Raw genomic sequence first — 13,246 nt, 5'->3', positions numbered from 1 at the left:
CCTCTTCCTGGTCGGGGGTTTCGCGGAGTCGCCCATGTTGCAGAGGGCGGTCCAGAATGCACTGGGGCGGAAGTGCCGCATCATCATCCCTCAGGACGTGGGTTTGACCATCCTGAAGGGAGCCGTGCTGTTTGGGTTGGACCCCACCGTGGTGAGGACACTGGCACGCCTGGTGGAACGCCTGTTTGTGTCCTTCCTTAAACAACCCATTAAGCTGAGGCCGATTCTACAAATGCCTCCTAAATCAGTAGTTCTCACGCTTTCGAGATTTTTCAAAAACGTTCAAAAATAGCAGATGTACAAGCTCGCAGCGCGGCACGAGGTGACGTGCTGTGAGCTTGTACATCTGATACAAGCCAACGCAAAAATGACACTTTACTGGAGTACTTCCAATTTTCAATAATTTTACTTCTACTCCACTACATCTCAAAGGCAAATATTGTACTTTTGCTCCACTATAATTATTTGAAAACTTTAGTTACTTTTTTTATTTTGATTATTATTACAAAATCACTTCAGACCTATATACTTTGTCAATTTGAAAATAAGACGATTTACAAGCTCAAGTCAATTTTGAATGCCGAGCTTGTACTTGTAACAGACTATTTCTACAATAGGGTATTGATACTTTTACTTAAAGTAAAGAAATGTGAGTACTTCCTCCATCACATCCTCTGCGTCCATCATCCTCAGGTGCGCGTGCGTCGCTGCCCTCTCATCTACGGCGTGGGCGTGCTGAACCGCTTCGTGGAGGGCCGTCACCCCCGGGACAAACTCCTCGTCAAGGACGGCCGCGAGTGGTGCACCGACATCCTGGACCGCTTCGTCTCCGTCGACCAATCGGTGGCCCTCGGCGAGGTGGTGAGGCGAAGCTACACGCCGGCCCGCGTGGGCCAGCGGAAGATCATCATCAACATCTACTGCAGCACCACGGACGACGTGGTGTACATCTCCGACCCCGGGGTCAGGAAGTGCGGGACGATAACGCTGGACCTGCCCGAGCCGCTGCCGGTCCCCGGAGGAGGAGCAGCAGGAGGAGGAACGGGATCAGGAGGAGGAGAGAGGAGGGAGATCCGAGCCACCATGCAGTTCGGCGACACGGAGATCAAAGTCACGGCCGTGGACGTGATGTCCAGCCGCTCGGTTCGGGCCTCAATAGACTTCCTGGCCAACTGAGGGGGAGAGTCACGGGAGGAGGAAGTGCACACAGACATTTAAGGGGGAGAAAGAAACTTTATACCGTATCTGATTTCATCATTTGATCAAAACAAGATCAAACGTACTGGAAAGGGTACATTGGGATCAGGGTGTTTGACTGGTTGGTGAATGGGATACTTTGTTTCCTGCAAGAATCCTCTCCAAAGTGATACAGTTCACATTTAAGAATTCTGAATATGATTCCATATCTCTAGAGGTAGAATCTAAACTTGTGAATAGTGTGAATTGTGTCAGTGCTGAACAGGCTGAAGGAACTGTAGCTTTCTCACGTGACTGAGAATGTGCAACCAGCGCAGAGGAGGTACCAGTCCAGTCCAACCTGAGACAAATTATTTTGTAGGCCTGTTAGTCTAAACAAACAAAACATTGTTTGCCTCACAGTGAAAGGGACTTTTCTAAGAGGAACTTTGTCAAGCCTGATACACATTAGGGACAGACTTCAACACACACACACACACACACACACACACACACACACACACACACAGGGATCCAAACATCTGTCTTCCATCACTTCACTGTGGCTAGCGGAGATCTGGGCTTTGGAAAGTCTCTGACATCCTGCCTGATCTAATATACATAGTTTACAGCTGTTTATACTACATTGGGGTAAAATTCACTCATGCTTAAACACAGCCTTTACCCTCAGTTGATGACAGGTATTACGAGTTATCATCCACCATCCCTGAATGTAACTTTGTGATTGATTTCTGATGCTACCTGGATGACAGCGATCGTTCCTCAGCGCTGACATTTATGGATTTTGCTGTACCCTAGTGGCCAAAGAGGACTTTACTGCCAGCTGACAAAGCTACAAGACATAAATCTCGAGCTAACATGGAATCATATAAAATGAATGTATGCACTAGTCTTATTACATGCCTTATTAGTCTCTTATACTGCACATCATTACCTTCCGGTGTGGTTAAGGTAGAGTACCAGTTTGGATGGGGTTTACTCACATTAGGACAACTCACATTAAGTTAGACAACGTTGTCAATTACAGAGACATTTTAGCTTGACTTTCAGTGGTGGAAAGTAAGTACATGTACTCAAGTACTGTACTTTCAAAAGATTTGTATACATTTGAAAACTTGTGAAATGGGACAGTCTACATAATGACTACTTTCTCCTTTTGGTACTTTAAGTACATTTTGATGCCAATACTTTTGTACTTTTCCTTAAGTAAATTTTGATTACCTGCCTTTTACTTTAACAAGAGTATTTCTGCAGGGCAGTATTGATACTTTTACTTAAGTAAAAATGTGAGACACACATAATGGTGTCAATGCTTTGTGGCACTTATATTGTCCTATGTGACAAACCGCATCCTCACAGTTTGAAGTGGCATTAAGTTAACCATTGATAAGGTATTGAGAGGCAGCATAGTTCTTGTTATAAGAGGCTGTATTTTAAATGCTGAGAAAGAAGGAACTGAAGTGAAACTTCTGTGTCCTTCTTCTATGTACTGTACCACTATCCAACTTGTGCCTATAATCTTGTTGTATTGTCTATACTGTAATAAACTGTGCTTATATTACACACATTACATTCTACAATTGTGGGAAGGCTGCATAGTGCAAAGAATTTTGTACTGAATTTAAGCCAGCTTGACCTGGCCTGGTGAACCAATCGTTTTCCCTGTAGTTTTGTTCTGGGACACTAAATAGCAAATCCCAGTATTGTATTACCAGATGGCTCGCAATACTGTCATCATCACTGTGAACATTGCGGGGTGTGCCGATATATCGTCCCGCGATATATCGCGATACGTTTTCGCGATATGTATCGTTTTGGAAAAAATAAATATCGTTTTGAATTTTTTTTACAATAATAATCAGGCATGCAAACAGCCCCGAGGTGAAAAGGGTGACATGTTTTTTTTCGGGTCAGGTGTCACACTATTGCCCTATTTGGATTCAAAACGGCTATTGTAGCTGAAAAGCTACAAGTTTGCGTCTGAATAATGCAAAAACAGAATTATTTGTTTGCATTTTTTCTCCCCCATATATTTTCATAATAAAAAAGTGCGTATCGTATCGAAATCGTATCGAAGTTGTGAGCCAAATATCGTATCGTATCGTTTGGTGAAATTAGTGTATCGGCACACCCCTAATGCTATGCTGTGAAACACATGTTGATTATTACTACATCAGTTTATTTGAGCTTGGTACCCATACCCAGTTGCGTGTTCATCTTCACTTTCCATTTTTAAATACATGTTCAGAGCACCATCAAAAACAGTAGACATCACTGTTTCTGCTGTGGATTTATTGATGAGAACGGTCCAATAAATAGTTCCACACAGAATGACCAATAACGGTCACAACTGCTAAACAACCTGACCAATAACAACATTCAGAACTGCTCAAAAACCAAATCAGTGCTTCAGCTTTTACCACAAGTTATAAAATGACTCACGCCTCTCCGCGATGCCACTACTTGGACTTCAAAGTACAGTATGATAGCTGGGGTGATGATAGGGGATGGGAGTGTGTCTGCGTTTTTATGTGGTTTCAAGGATTCTAAAATACAGTGGAGGGAACTTGCAATGGTTTTTCTGATTACATTTCCATAGGATGCTACATCCAATTCGTAAGGCTTCAAACAGAGTTACAAAACCAGTGACAGACATATTTGCACATTACAGAGGGCCAATATGCTGAAATGATAAGTGACTGCCCAAGTCAGTAACAAAAAGGGACAATAAGTACATAAAGTTTCTAACTAAGTCCATCAAAGCTTTCTTCAAACTGTTAATTGCCCAGCTTCCTCGTCTTGTTTGTACGAGTGTGTTCCCTACGCCTCCCGTCCCAAATGTGTTGTTCCCCCCAGTGACCGAATCTGTCAAGTAATTCTCCTGCCATTAAAACCCCAGTGCAGGTATAAGATGAATCTTTGTGCATCTACGTCTACCTGCACTGGGGTTGTTAATGCCAGTTAAAACATTGAGGTCCTTTAGTGAGCATGGGGTCTCCCGCGGCCTCTGCCCCGGCCGCCTCCGCCTCCGCCGTCCATGGAGCTTCGGGGGTTCTTGATGGTCTCGTCCACGGAGAGGATGAGGCAGGCTGCCTCGGACGCCGCGGTCAGGGCGTTGATGCGGACGATGGACGGCTCCCAGACACATGCGGCATAGTTGTCGGCGATGTCCTCGTTGTTGATGTCTACTCCGTACCACATACCACCCGGCTGGACACAGAGAGAGAGAGATGGTAGACATTAACCACTGAACCCTATTTTATATTTCTTGGTACGACAGTGTTGCGCAAAAATAGCCCATCTACAAAATCAGCAATTTTGTTCCATATAGGAAAATGTTGGAAAATGTTCTCCTAATGACATGTCAGAAATAAGGACGGCAGGTATTAAGTGGTTAAATACACCACTTTGGGTTGACTGTTCACGCCAACACTCGATAGAATGTTAATGCACAAGATAGAATCTTGTGCATTAACCACATGAACCCTAGCATACCTATACTGGGGCAAACATACAGTGAAAATAGCAACTCGAGAAGCTCACAACGGGTCGCGACCTGTCGTGAGCTTGCCATAGATTTAGTGTAGAGCCCTGTGGGACTCCGGTCAAAGTACAGTATATTAGGTTTAATCGCTGTATGTTTTGTCCAAGTAGGAGAATTAAATACCAACATCGTAAGGGAATTAAACTGTTAAACTGCGAGTTGTCCTGATAAATGTTTGTTTCTCAAGAACAATCGTTCCGTTCTCACTTGAGCGTGCTTGGCGCGGAGCTTGTTGAGTATGTTGGTTGCGTCGAAGCCGGCGTTGTCACACAGCTGCCTGGGGATGATCTCCAGGGCCTTGGCGTATGCTCCTATCAGCAGCTGGGTTTTGCCGGGGATGGTCCTGGAGTAATCCCTCAGGTATTTGGACAGCTCCATCTCTATGGCGCCTCCACCTGCCACGATGGAGTCATTCTGCAAACACATGGCGGGGCAAGGTCAGTTCACGTTCCAAGGTTAAGGCAATAAAAGCAAAATGTAATTAAGATAAAATGCATGACTTTAGTTTGGAAACTCAAAATAAAAAGTGACCTAGATCTTGACTGCAAAAAACTAAGCATGGAAACCCCTTTATTAAACCACATGAACCCTAGCATCCCTATTCTAAGCATATCATAATAGGTAAGCATTCGGTGGGGATAGACGATGTACAACTGGCTATTTTTGGCAAAGAAGTATATAAGGTTATGCCTGCTTTCAGGGGCTGTTTACACCCAAATGTTTTTTTCCTGAGTGCAAATGTTTTGAATTGTTTTCAATACTGGAGAGGCTGTGGGCCTATTCTGTGCTGCCTGTTGATGTCTGGTGTTTTTCACTGATCACAGTTGAAACAGGGTCAACTTTAGACATTTGGAGGAGTGTTTTAGAGTTGAAACATCTACAACTTTATTTGGAGGAGCAGCTGGGATACCTAACCCTAACACTAAATAATAAATCAATTACAAAACAGGCGCTAACATGGAACCCGCAAGGCAGGAGGAAGAGAGGAAGGCCTAAAGCCACTTAGAGAAGAACCACAGAGCAAGAGATGAAGGCGCAAGGGCTGCCATGGCAACAACTGGAGCGGAGGGCACAAGACCGAAGGGGATGGAGGCCTAAGTGGTGGGACCTCTTGCCTTAAAGTCACTTTAAACATGCATTTAAACTATGCTTTTTACCAAGGGATGCAATATTTGTTTGCTGGTTAGATATGGCTGTCTTTAGTCACTCTTCATAATGCCATCATAAAATAAATATTCTCACACACGGAGCGTGTTGTGATGATAAGGGGTCAACCAACCTTGATGGCTCTGCGTACGATCATGATGGCATCGTGCAGCGAGCGCTCCGTCTCCTCCATGAACTGTTCTGCTCCGCCCCTCAGGATAATGGTGCACGTCTTGGCCTTAGGACAGCCCTTAAAGAAGTTGTACCTAAGGAGAGAGAACCATGACGCACGCATTTAAATAAAATTTCACTTGGGAGAAGGCACAGGGGGATGAACAGCACACACACGCACACAGGGTAGTCAAGTTACACCACCTACCTCTCTCCTCCAACCTGGATTTCCTCAAAGAGTTCACACCGTCCCAGCACGTCGTCCGACATGGCTCCTACTGACGTCTGAATGGAGCCTCCGCAGGCCTGGAGGAGACATTACACACAATGCACTTCAATCACGTGAACATTAAGCTGTGTAGCTGAAAAAGCAAGAAGAATGTCCATCTTGCGTTAGTGTCCTACCATCATGGTCCTCTTGAGGTCCTCCTCCTGTACCCTGCCAGCACAGAATAGATCCCTGTCGGCAAAATACTGTGTGGCCACGTCACCGATGGGCAGCTTAGACAAAACTACTTTGGCCCCAGACTTGTAGATCTTCTCCAGTTTGTCGTACAGGATGGTCCACTCTGCATCTACGATGGCCTGATAGTCCTGGACACAAGGGTTGGACAGGAACAAAGGAACAAATTCAGGATGGGACATTCTAACCACTTCAGACATATACTAAACAGCGAAAATAGACGATCTACAAGCTCACAGCGTGTCGTAATGCGATGCTTTGTGAAACTTAGAATCATGGCATAATTCATTTAAAGTAATATTTTTTTTTATTTCAGCTGTTGCATCTTTCGCTTTTCTCCTCACCCCTTCACAAGGGTTAATATATAAAGCAAATACAATACAATTATAAAATACAACATTGGGCAACCAATCTCCCCATCTATCAGGCTCTCCTGATGGATGGGGAGATACTGTATGCACAATAAAATAATTGACAAAGATATGGCAATGATAAGCACAATGACATAACCAAAATAATTACCATACTTTTAGCCATAATTGTGCAGGTCTATATGAGACCAGTTTCCCAAGTTAAATAAACTGGGAGACTGAGACAATAGGCAGTGTTTTATGGTGGGGTTCTCATTAGGAAATCAAAGCACCACAGAAACGGCTTTCCCCAAAAACACCCATGGCTCAATTTTACACAATACATGTATTTAAATGCATTTAAGAATGTATGGATTGGTTGTGTACTGATGGCCTAGTGGTTCAGGCGCATACCACATATACAGTCTAATGTACTACCTGAATAATAGGCAGGAAAGCCCCAAAAATGTCTGTAACTCACATCGCAGTTCACTATATTTTCAAATCTAGATGTGTGGTGCGAGGTGTGTAAACCTGTGTGTGTCTGTGTGAGGCATCTGTGGCAAACATCTGACCCACCATAATCAACAGTGTAGGCGTGTAAACCTGTGTAGGTCTGTAAACCTGTTGTACTGAGGTGTAGCTAGCGTGCATGCGTGTCCCCATGCACTTGAGGTCTCACCTCGACTGACTTGACGCGGACCTCTGCGTTGTCCTTCTCGGCCTTGAGCTCCAGCTCCACGTTGAGCAGAGCAATCTTTAGGTTCTCGTAGCGCTTGGGCTGCATCTCAAAGCCGGCGTAGGAGAAGGTCTTCTTGAATGCCACCCCGTCCACCAGCTGGGACTCCTGCAGGACAACCGAGGAGGTAGGACAAAGAATGACAATGTGAGGAAAACTGTACTAAACTTTTAATGTTATCTAAATCTTCAATCGTCATATTATCTGACTTCATATATGGGACTGTTTAATGTTAAAGCAGCAATTCATAACCTATTTTAATGAATAATTTCATTTTAACCAATCTGTATGATAGAGTATGTTAATGCAATATAACCAACACATCTGCAGTGGTTGGATGTGGTCTCTCTACTCTTCCCATTGAGAGGGCAGGCGGGCATAACGTCTTGACCAAGAGTTCGAAATTTGGTCTCATGCAGGAGACTCAATTTTAATTACCGTATAGAACATGAAAGTTATGGATTGCTGCTTTAAATATGATTCTGTAATCCTGTACGGTTGAGACCGACCTCCAGGGCTCCACCTTGGACCTTCTTGATTCCGATCATCTTCAGGGGCAGCAGCTCGTCCAGCGACATGACGGCGTCGACCACCATCTTGGAGAAGACCTCTTTGTGACCGGCGATCAGCTTTGAGTTCATGGCGGTGGATGCGCATTTAATCAGCAGCTGTCTCTGCTCTCTGAACAGACAAAGAGACATTTATTATTGTTGTCAGACTATACCATAGTTACTATTGTTGTTCATATTTGTGTGTCCCTCCTCCCTCCCTCAATGAATCTCTTTCTCTCATTCTCTCTCTGTTCCTCCAACATGGTCATGGCAGATGGCCACCCAGCCTAAAGCCTAGTTCTGTTATAGGTTTCTTTCCATTAAAGGAGAGTTTGATCAGGGGGAAAACATTGGCAGTGACGTTGGGTCACTGTTCTATATAGAGACAACTTGTAGTGATTTGGCACTATAATAAAACTGAATGGGGAAATAATTTAAATAGGTTCTGTTGTGCCAAAGGCTTGGCAGTATAAAAAGTGATTTATACTTAGATGTGCGCCGGTGTTATTTTCACTGTCCAAGTATAAATTCAGTTTTTCTTTTTTTTATAAATTAAGGGTTACTGTGGCTCTTTGCTGAGACGTAAAGTAGTTATGGCGGAGTTGGTGCAGAACAGCAGACAGAAACTCACTCTTTGTCATTGTTCTTGATGGTAACGGCAATCTCCCTGATCTTGTTGACGGCCAGGTTGGTGGCGGTACGGAACGCTCTGATGATGGTCTGAGGATGAAGGCCATCCTCCACGTACGGCTTCAACTGCTTCAGGAACTCGGCAGCCAGGAGGGTGACAGAGGTGGTGCCATCTCCCACCTGGAAATGGAAGAGAGGGGAAGGCAGATAGGTTATATATGGAGCAGGGTTTCCACTAGGCATTTTTTGGGCCGGCCACCATGGCCGGCAGGATTATATTTTACCGGCCAAAGAATACATTTACCGGCCATATATTATAATTAACGTCACATGGGCGTTTGCACTGCATACATGCACCCAACTGATCATTACACCTTGTTACTTTAGAGCTGCGCTTCTTTCCACTTTATCACAGATGCAATCTGTTCCTGTTTTTATAGATAACTAAATTATATGATCTACTATATCATGCAGAGATGTCGCTTGCCAAAAAATGAAATGAATAAAGTGGGCATGAGTGAACTGCTGCGCAACGAATACCGCCCGCTCGCCCCAAAACACCGTCGCCCCGGGGAAAATCCGGCTGTATTCGCCTGGTATTCCTAAACATATCAGTAAACTATGCCTAAACCTAACTCCTAATCTTAACCTCAGTAAAACTATACCTAATCCTAAATCTATTTCTACCCTTATCCTGCCCTGTAAAACAAATACAAGAACCGCTGGTCCGCCTGAAAAATGGGGGCGAGGGTGTTTTGGGGCGAGCTGCGGCAGAGCCTTTCCATGCGCGACACCGTCGCCCAACTTTCACCACTTTATCCATTGCAGACAGACAGTCACTGTGCTTGCATAATATCCACGACCCACACGTGTTCGGGTCCCTTTATCGACAATTGGGTCCGGTTTGGTTCAGATTCTATCACCTCGGAAAATCCCGGTTCTGTTTATCAACACACGCGAGCGAACCACGCTGGCTGATGAGGAGGAGACACAGCTGTGTGTCTATCACTTGTTTGGTGGCGTATCAAAAATAGCACACATACAAGCTCACAACGCGGCACGTTGCAACGTGCTGTGAGCTTGTAGCTCCGATATGTTCAATGCGCGACATCATCGTACAACGAATAGGCGAATCTACTACTGCAGTGCGCAGCAGAGCAGGCTGTCTGGAATTAAACCACAGTCAGATCATGATAAAAACTTTAAATGATTATGATTTTAATGGTTGTTTGTAGCCAACTACTTTATCCAAATAATAATATTAATAATAGGCTTAAATGATAAAATAGCCTAATAACACCATTTTCCCAACCGGCCAATTAAAACTTTTACCGGTCAATGGCCGGTAAATACCGGCTAACGGAATTCCTGATATGGAGGACTGCTACCCCCAACCTTCAGATGGACGCATGGCAGGAGAAGGACAGTGAGTAATGGCCCTGAGCGTGGAAGTGAAATCAGATCAGAGGTGGTCAACTAACAGACATGCATGCAACGGGGTCAAAATACACACACACACACCTCAGCATCCTGGGAGCGAGCGATGTCCACCAGGGTCTTGGCAGCAGGATGGACCACATCCAACAGCTTCAGGATGGTGGCGCCATCATTAGAGATGGTGGCCTTACCTACACATAGAACTTATTAATTATACTGCACCACAACATCCATGCAAATTACTCTACACTCATAACAAAACTTCTTTTTTTTTTTTAAATGATCTTCCATTTATTTCAACTGTTTGACCATATGAATTTCTGTCTGTACCCTGGTTTGATTTACTGGGACATTTCAGGATGTCTATCCTACTGACCACTAATAAATCCACTCTTTAGTTTAATTGCTAGTGTTCTTTTTGGGAAATCTTCCTATAAGCATTTATTGGCAATGCGTATCCAGGTTAATAAAACCCCCAAGACGAACATCCCATAAGTCTTTACAAACATGGCAATTTCTAGAAGTGGTCAAACTGCTGACTTACATTGTAGAATGGAAAATGTAAAGCACTAGCCATTATTACTCATTATTACTATTTGGAAAATGTCTCCACGCTAGTGCATGTTTCTGTGAAGTGGTCAATATTTGTGTGCTCTTTATTGGCAGGTATTATATTGTCACTTGGATGTATTGTATATGTCCACCCAGCCTCACCCCTTGTATCCACCATGAGCTTGTCCATCCCTCTGGGCCCCAGGGTGGTCCTGACAGCCTCAGCAATTACCTGGAATTCAATATTTAATGAAGTACAATAAATAGAAGACATTTAGTCCATTTTCATGTAGGGGTGCAACAGCTAATCAAACTAATCGTTTGTAAAAAAAAAAATGAATTTAATAAAACAATTTGCTACTATTCTTTTTTTTAGCTAAATTGATTTCCCCCCAAAGATTAAAAAGTGAATATAACCTCTAAAAGCTCAGTGTTGTGAGCTTGTAGATCTGTTATTTTTGCCCAACAATGTTGTAAGATGAAGTATAAAAATGTAGCAGCCTAATCGATAGAATAATCTCTAACAAGATAATCGATGGTTGCAGCCCAATTTTCATGTTGCTAGTTATACACACACACACACACTGTGTCAAGGTGACCCACAGAACAACACGAACACACCAAGACAGACGGACACACAAATGGTAGCATTTGTCTGACCTGGCAGGCATTGATGTTGCTGATGAGCTGGGGAATACCCTGAGACGTATCAGTCCCCTCCTTCAACAGGATAACTGGTGCGTTCTGCAGGAGAGACAGGCGATGGGTATGAACAAGGAAGAAGATCCAAGGAAAATAGGAGAGAAACTGACAGCTTTTTCACAATTCAAGGCATAAAACGTGGTTTTGATTCTAGCTCAAACAAGTCTAAATCAATTTAAAAACATCAAACGAAAATGGTGAGTTATTGACTCATACTATAGTTATGGTCGGTAAAGCTCATAATCATAACAGTTACACAGACAGGAATTTAAGCTGTGGCAACACTCCAAGTGAGTTCAAGTGCCAAAAGCAGGATGGTCACTCTCTAGTTTGGGGTGTGATGCTTGTGTTGTGAGAAGCAGTTTTGATTGCCTTGTCATTCAAATACTAGACAGTCGTCAATCGAACCAATAAATGCATGTCATTGTCAGCTGATCAGCTCAGTTACCATACAGTTAAGTTACTAATGCTTCTCCATCCTAATCCTAGTGACATCATCCACTGATGTTACTAGCCCTTCTCCATCCTGACTGTAGTCTATGGATGGCTATTGTTTGTTGTGCATCATCATCACCGAGGCATAATCCACACCAACGAAGTGTAAATAAGCTAATAGCTCAATTTTAGCTAGATCACCAACAACAGGTGACAGGAGTGGACATAATGTCGAAGCCAAGGCAGAATAGTATCATAATGATGCATCATTGTTTGCTATTATGAGTTGCTATGGTTGACAGCTCGCAGGACAAAGCCGGTTTCCTGACATTTTCACTGGGATGCTAGTGTGGGTTAAGACTGTAAACAAGACGTTTCTACTCTAGAGGGGACCGTAACAAATGAGGCATTTTATAATAATTGGGTTTTCAACCAAATGGCCCTGGTTGGTTAAGCTGTAGTGTAAATGCATGCTCATGCTGGTGGCTGGATGCTGGCTAGCAGTAGCATCATCGTATACGCCCATAGCTGGGGGATGCTAACAGGCTCAATAGCATTAAGGGAACAATACAATACTTTAATTGTCGTTTTAAATACAAATTTTGATTTCCTACGAATGTCTACGGACGTGATGACATTTGCGTATAACATAGACACAGATAGTTGTTGATACCGAGGAGGATGGAGATGGATTATTATGAAGCATGAATGCTACGTTACTCACCATCATCTTTGCAGTTCCTTCGAGAAGCTTTCGACCGGCATCCAATCCCACAATGCTCTGCGAACTGGACCGCACTAGAGAGGTACGTTCAAGAACGCAAAGCAGCCTGAAAAGCTCACAACATATCGCGATGCGTTGTGATCTTGTAGATCTGCTCATTTATTTCACTATATTTGAAATAGGGTTTAAGTGTTTAATTCATAATGTACTTTTTCCCTTCCTGGAAATGTAGTCGAGTCAAAAGTACATTTTGTCTTTGAAATGTAGTGGAGTGAAAGTCATGCAGTAGCATATCCAAAAATACAAAAACTCAAGTAAAGTACAGATCTCTGGTACAGATACTGAAAAAAATTACTTAAGTAGGCCATTACAGTACTCAATTACTTAATTTTTGGGGACGGAGCTGATATTGAATTATCGTTTAATGTTAATACAATATAACCTTTGCATCAAAACACAAAAAGAACAATAGAAAAATAAATAAAATAAGATAAAGTACTGTTGACGGTTTGAGAAAGGTAATGCTAAATTGTTAAATATAACGATTGAATTGACAATTGCAATTGAATATTCTATATTTGAATAATGAATCAAGAATATTCAGT

At 43.1% G+C, this 13,246-nt stretch overlaps 2 protein-coding genes across 4 annotated transcripts in view; one reads left to right on the top strand and one right to left on the bottom strand.

Moving 5' to 3' along the window:
- hspa12b (heat shock protein 12B) overlaps positions 1 to 2,764 on the top strand; it is a 30,820-nt gene extending 28,056 nt beyond the window's left edge. For all 3 annotated transcript variants that reach the window (XM_080452092.1, XM_080452094.1, XM_080452093.1), the window contains 2 exons: positions 1 to 151; positions 694 to 2,764. The exon at positions 1 to 151 is cut by the window's left edge and continues 40 nt beyond it. In XM_080452092.1, the coding sequence (XP_080308218.1) occupies positions 1 to 151; positions 694 to 1,176 (634 nt within the window). In that variant the 3' untranslated portion in view covers positions 1,177 to 2,764. The remainder of the gene's footprint in view (positions 152 to 693) is intronic.
- Positions 2,765 to 3,471: 707 nt separating this feature from the next.
- Positions 3,472 to 12,701, bottom strand: cct7 (chaperonin containing TCP1, subunit 7 (eta)). The gene is made up of 12 exons (XM_080451297.1): positions 12,642 to 12,701; positions 11,441 to 11,524; positions 10,943 to 11,012; positions 10,313 to 10,419; positions 8,793 to 8,971; positions 8,120 to 8,291; positions 7,554 to 7,718; positions 6,464 to 6,652; positions 6,267 to 6,364; positions 6,021 to 6,153; positions 4,949 to 5,155; positions 3,472 to 4,407 (listed from the first exon to the last, which is right to left on the bottom strand). The coding sequence occupies exons 1-12, from the start codon at positions 12,645 to 12,647 to the stop codon at positions 4,177 to 4,179; spliced, it is 1,641 nt and encodes a 546-aa protein (XP_080307423.1). The 5' UTR covers positions 12,648 to 12,701; the 3' UTR covers positions 3,472 to 4,176.
- Between the last annotated feature and the right edge of the window lie 545 nt (positions 12,702 to 13,246).

Source organism: Gymnoscopelus braueri (assembly GCF_963280865.1).
Source record: "Gymnoscopelus braueri genome assembly, chromosome: 15".
Classification (NCBI taxonomy): Eukaryota; Metazoa; Chordata; class Actinopteri; order Myctophiformes; family Myctophidae; genus Gymnoscopelus; species Gymnoscopelus braueri.
The sequence above is the reverse complement of the archived record's forward strand: the minus strand, read 5'-3'. Positions and strand labels throughout refer to the sequence as shown.